Source organism: Peromyscus maniculatus, chromosome 2, assembly GCF_049852395.1.
Source record: "Peromyscus maniculatus bairdii isolate BWxNUB_F1_BW_parent chromosome 2, HU_Pman_BW_mat_3.1, whole genome shotgun sequence".
In the NCBI taxonomy this organism is placed as follows: Eukaryota; Metazoa; Chordata; class Mammalia; order Rodentia; family Cricetidae; genus Peromyscus; species Peromyscus maniculatus.
The window spans coordinates 167,044,785-167,050,784 of NC_134853.1; the positions used below are offsets into that span (position 1 = coordinate 167,044,785).

At 52.4% G+C, this 6,000-nt stretch overlaps 1 protein-coding gene across 6 annotated transcripts in view; it reads right to left on the reverse strand.

Annotated features, from left to right (window-relative positions):
• H6pd (hexose-6-phosphate dehydrogenase/glucose 1-dehydrogenase) overlaps positions 1-5,452 on the reverse strand; it is a 31,128-nt gene extending 25,676 nt beyond the window's left edge. For 2 of the 6 annotated variants that reach the window (XM_015994125.3, XM_076565671.1), the window contains exon 1: positions 4,208-4,471. In XM_015994125.3, coding sequence (XP_015849611.2) covers positions 4,208-4,212 — 5 coding nt within the window. In that variant the 5' untranslated portion in view covers positions 4,213-4,471. Of the gene's footprint in view, positions 1-792; positions 1,001-4,207; positions 4,501-4,631; positions 4,952-5,282 lie in introns of those variants that run through there. The other 4 variants (XM_076565670.1, XM_042272458.2, XM_076565669.1 and 1 more) reach the window with 4 other exon arrangements.
• Positions 5,453-6,000: the final 548 nt, after the last annotated feature.

Consider the following 6,000-nt stretch of genomic DNA (forward strand, 5'->3'; position numbering starts at 1 on the left):
CTGGAACTGGAGTTACAGACAGGTGTGAGCTGCCATGTGGGTGCTGGGAATTGAACCCAGGTCCTCTGGGAGAGCAGCCAGTGCTCTTAACTGCTGAGCCATCTCTCCTGTCCTATGAACTTCTGCTCCCCCCCCCCCAGTCTCCTGAATGCTAGGGTGACAGGCATGTGTCACCAGGTTTAGTTTTATGCAGTGTTGGGTGTGTAGCATACGCTAGGCAAACACTCCACCAACTGAGCCACATCCCCAGCCCTGTGTCTCTAACACTTCCGAGGACCCTGTATGATGATTACATGGAGCTTGCTTACTGCCTGCCACACTTTCTCCCGAGAAATCAAGTCCAGCCTGAACAGGGTAGGTACGTTCATTTCACTGCAGCATCTCCGGCATCCCAGACAGGGCCAAGCAGTCAGCAAGCTCCAGTGATGTCTGCTAAAGAAATACCATTTGCACAGGATCACTGTAACCGCATGTGCAAGATGCCTAGGGCTGAGTGATGGCATGAAAACAGTATGTTGTAACGGCCACTTCAGGCACTGTGACACTGCAACCCACCAGCAGCTGCTTCTTGTTATACCAAGACTATTAGCAGTGTGAGCTATTTATGGCGCATACGCCATATGGCAAATGCTAGGCCTAGCGTATGACAAGTGACGGTCTCTTTCACTCTTCCCACAATTCTGTGAGGTAGGTACCATCATCAACCGTTTGTGTAGCAGAGAACTAAGCCACAGAAAGGTCACCTACGTTGCTGAAGGTCAGACAACTCAGAGCAATGGTTGTAGTACTAACCTCCAATGCCACTATCAAATGTGTGGCTAAAGGCTGGAAAGACGGCTCAGCAATCCAGAGCAGAGGACTCAGGTTCAGTTCCCAGCACCCACACGACGGCAGCTTATAACTACCTGTAACTGCAGTCCTAGAGGACCCAGCAACCTCTTTTGGTCTCTGCAGGCAGTGCACACATGTGGTGCTCATGCATACATGCAGACAAAAACTCCTAGACAGAAATAAAAATAAAAATAAATAAACCTTTTTTTAAAAAGAGAGAGCGAGAAGAAAGAAAATGTGTGGTTATATCCCCCAAACAACAACGCGGCCCACAGCTTGGTGTAGCGTCACTGGTTTTCCCCACAGTGGCGGCTCACACAAGCCAGCTGTCCAGGCATTGCTCAAGGTTGCCACGTTACCCCTGACCACTAATGGCCTCTCACTGGCCTCTGCTAAGGCCCTGTCTCCACTTGCCTAATAGTGACTTGTATGCCCTCCTTCTGATATTAGGAAGACAGGGAGTCGATATCCTAGTAAAACCTGAAAGGCCCTGTGGGCTAAGACACTGAGTACACAATCTGGAATTCAACTCTGTGCCTCCCTGCAGCGGGGTGACCCGAGACGGTATTTCACTTCTTTGTTCCTCAACCACAGAACAGAAAAGCAAGTCCGTTATAAGCACACACGAAGACGATCCGTGTAAGGCACTTTAGCGCAATGCTTGGCAAGCCGTAGGCTTCATGAAATGCTAGCTTCTACCACTGAACGTCAGCATCATGAAGCACTTCCCACAATGCCTCAAATACAATTAACCATCTTGCTACCCGAAAACTGCAAGGCACGGCTCCTAAGGGCTCAGCTGGCTCCTCCGATCACGCTGACTGAAGAGCTGCAGGGCTGGGATGGCCCCTTCGTAGATCTTGAGAAATCAACCATCTGGCCAGAAGAAGGATATGACAGCCGGGTTATGTCTGTAATCCCCTAACTCAAGAAGCTGAGGGAGAAGGATTGAGAGCTTGAGACCCGCCTTGGATATAAAACAAGACCTTGTCCCAAAAAACCACAGCAGGGCTGGAGAGATGACTCAGCAGTTACGGCTGCCTGCTGCTCTTGCAGAGGACCTGGGTTTGATTCCCAGCATGTACACGGCAGCTCACAACCATCTGTAACTCCAGCCCTCGCCTGGCCTCCAAGGGTTCCAGGCATACATGTGGTACACAGATATGCACGGAGATAAAACACCCAACCACACATATAAAATAAATAAATAAAATGAAAACAAAACAAATAGGGTGGGGGAGGGGAGGGCTAGAGAATTTGCTCAGCAGTTAATAGCATTTGCTGTTCTTGTAGAGACCTAGGTTCAGTTCCTAGCACCAACGTGGCAGTTCACAGTAACTCCAGCTCCGTGGGCTCCAGCTCTCTCTTCTGTTCTCCACAGGCATGCACGCACGTACACACGCACATACAAATAAAATAAATGGGGCTGGAGAGATGGCTCGGTGGTTAAGAACACATGCTGCTCTTGCAGAGGACTCAGGTTTGATTCCCCACGTCCACACGGTAGCTCATAACCATCTATAACTCCAGTTCCAGGAGTTCTCAAACCCTCTTCTAGACTCAGTGAACACTGCACACACCGCATACTGGCATGCAGGCAAAATACTCATACTCACATTTTTTTTTTAATCTTTAAAAAATAACACATTATTTGAAAAGAAATAAAAAGTGGGCTGTAGCTCACAGGTTTGGGGCTTGCCTAGCATGGATGATGTCCTAGGTGGGAAAAAAATAAATGACACCAAAGAGTAAAAAGAGTAAAGCTGGCCGGGCAGTGGTGGCACACGCCTTTAATCCCAGCACTCGGGAGGCAGAGGTAGGCAGATCTCTGTGAGTTCGAGGCCAGCCTGGTCTACAAAGTGAGTTCCAGGAAAGGCGCAAAGCTACACAAAGAAACCCTGTCTCAAAAAAAAAAAGAGTAAAGCTGTAAGTGTGTGGCCCTAACCCCCTGGCTTAATTCTAGATTATTTTCCCTGGCTGTAAAATGGAAACAAACAACCTCATTTTAATAGCTAGCCAGAAGATAGCAGATCAGGAACAAAACATACTTTGTGAGGACATGATGTAAGAGATCTTCCTGACTTTACAAACCAGGACAGCTGCTCCAGCAGGTCTGGAGGACTGGGCCACAGATGCTAAAGCAATCTTCGTAAGTCTCCTTTTAGGTTTTGTTTTATTTGGAGAAAAGAGTGTGGCTAGGTAGCCCAGGCTGGCCTGGCTCAACGATCTTCTGCTTCAGGCTCAGAAATGCTGGGATAATGGGTGGGCCCTACCAGCCCATCTTTCTTTTCCTTTTTAAATGGTCCCTGATCTACCCAGACAGCCAATAGTAATCTGTTGTTTTTGGTTAAATCGTCTTTTTTTTTTTTAATTGTTGTTGTTAAATCCAAAACTCTTTTAAAATGAGCCGTGCTCAAGTCAAACACAACATTTTTTTAAGGTAGGGTCTCATTGTGTGACTAGCCTAGAGTGCTCAGAGATCTTCCTGCCTCTGCCTCCCGCCTCTGCTCTTCTCCCTCCAAGTGCTGGGATTAAAGGTGTACACCACCACGCCCTTCTTTTTTTTTTTTTTTTGGTTTTTCGAGACAGGGTTTCTCTGTATAGCTTTGCGCCTTTCCTGGAACTCACTTGGTAGCCCAGGCTGGCCTCGAACTCACAGAGATCCGCCTGCCTCTGCCTCCCGAGTGCTGGGATTAAAGGCGTGCGCCACCACCGCCCGGCCACCACGCCCTTCTTAAACAGGCGCTTTTCTGTGATGTGTTCCCAAAATAAAGATTAGCCTCATCAACTCAAAAGAGTCGGTCAGCCATGTTTCACGGCCGACTTTAGGGGTCCTGGTTTTCCAACTGGTTACCTTTCAAGGGCCACGAAGGAAGGGGTGGACTACCTACTAAATCGCTGTATGGAACTTTCAGTTCTTTGCTTCCTTCCGGCTAAGCATTTAGGCTGGAAAAGCCGACTTTCAGAGGCTCCGTGCCTCTGGAAAAGAATTTGCGGGGTCGGTATTTAGAGAACGCTGATGCGATAGCAGCTGCCAAAGTTTAAGCATTGGGAAATCACCAGCTCGCTCTCTGCGGCACGTTCCGGGAAGCCTAGGGACAAGGGCGCGCTGGGCCCCCAGGGCTGCCAGGAAGGGTCCTGGCCGCCTCCTACTGGCCCGCCACCTAACTGCACCGCATCCCCAGGCCCTGCAGGGGTAGGGTGGGGTGGGTGGGGTGACGACGCCTTTATTCCGCGGAAGGAGGGGCGTGCGGGTGGAGGATCGGTGACTCGGGCGAGCACCGTGGGACCCGAGCCACCCCCGTGGCCAGCTGACTGGCGTGCCTTCGGGTGAAAGAAGTGCGCAGCCCAGAGCAAGCAGGGGGGTGCAGCTTACTTCATCTCGCTCCTCCGGGAAGTGGCCCGGGCTGGCTAACAGGACAGGCGGCTGGGGCGTTGGGGGGACCTGGGACCCCCTGCCCGTGCTTCGTCTTCGGCAGGTGCGCGCTTCACGCGGGGCCGCGCCTCGGTGCTCCGAGAGCGCCCGGGCGCGAGGCCAAGTTCAGCCAGGGATGCCGCAGTATTTCAGGCTGCGTAGCGACAGGGCCCAGCGGGCAGGCCTCAGGCCACCGCGGCCCCGCGCTGCGCTCACCCGGGCGCCAGGAGCGCGCGCAGAGGGGCCTAGGGCGAAGCGCGCGGAGGAGGCGGGGCCTCGGGCCTGGGCACGCCCCCTATCTCGCGGGCGCGGTGGCGGAGGCGGGGCCTCCGAGTGCTTCCTGGCGTCCTGAGGCTATGCTCGCATCGGTGGTCTTTTCTCTTACCTGGGTCATACTGTCAGTGGCAGGGCTGCCCTGCTGCGCGGAGACGCGCGTGTGCCCCTGAAGATGCTAGGGATGGAGATAGCGGATGTGTCATTGAGAAGATTCAGAGGATGAGCAGTGTCTCTGGCTTGTCTGGATCCTTCCCCAGGCCTCTTGGTCCCCCATCTGTAGAGTGGATAGCTTGATCCACTAGGCTTTCCGGTACCCAGAGGAGTGAGTTAAACGCTGGGAGTGCACACTCTTGCTACACCTTCGCCAGTCAGCTCCAGATCTCGGACACCCCCTAATTTACAGGGTCTTGGGACTGTCTCTGTGTTCTTCTGTAAATGAAGGTAGTTAGAGTGTGGGCCAAAATTTAACTGTCAGATGATGAGCGTTAGCTTGTGCCTTGTGGCTTTAAGTAAGACAGGAAATAAAACGATGCTTTAGGCAGAGAGCAGCAAGTGTTTAAAAGACAGCTCTTGGCTGCATCCCACCCCTGTCCATTTTGGTGCCCTGTTCTCAACCTCATGCCCATTTCAATTCTAGCCCTACAGTGTCCCCCATGACCCCTGACACTGAAGATGAAGCTGCTTCTTCCTCTGTGGCCCTTAATCTCGCAGAACTCAAGCCATTGTGGCCGAAGGGAGGCAGGGATGGTGCTGCACTCACCGCAGGATGCCCTTGGCCACCTCCGAGATGAGGGTGCCCATCTTTCCTCTTGGAGCATCACAGCTCTGTTCCTTCTTCAGAGGCTCCTCCCAGACACCCCACTGACGGCATGAAAGGCTGCATGGTCACCCCGAGCCTGCTGCCTGGAGAGGGGACTCTGGTGTGAGAGGAACCATGAACCAGCCCTCTCTCTCACGATGGTTGCTCTCCAAGTAGCACTAGCAGGGGGAATTTGCCAGGGCCAGAAGAACCAACAGGCCTGATTACCACATGGGATGTTGGGCAAGAAGATTCCAGGAAGGCTGGAGAGCTAAGGGAAGCTGGGGCCCACTGTCACCACACCCAGGGCCACCAGGAGGCCTGAAGAAAAGACTGTTGATCCTCAGCAAGGATTGAGGTCACATTGAGTGCAGTCTGAGGTGGGACACGGGGCAAAGTGCCAGGCCTCTGGGCCACCTCTAGAACTGGAAGTGAGGATCTAAGGCAGGGATCAGCCACACTGAACTCAGCTGAAGTCAAGAATCTTAGCCTAGAGCCCTCCCCACATCCTGTGAGACACAGCCAGGACCAGGGAAAGTACAGATGGGAGTGGACAGATATCCAGAGGTTGAGATGAGCAGGGTACTTCCCAGACCTCTGTGTGGCCATCATAGAGTGTAATCTCTGCTTGCTTTGAAGACATCTTTTAAAACATCCCCAAACCAATTTAGCTGTGACC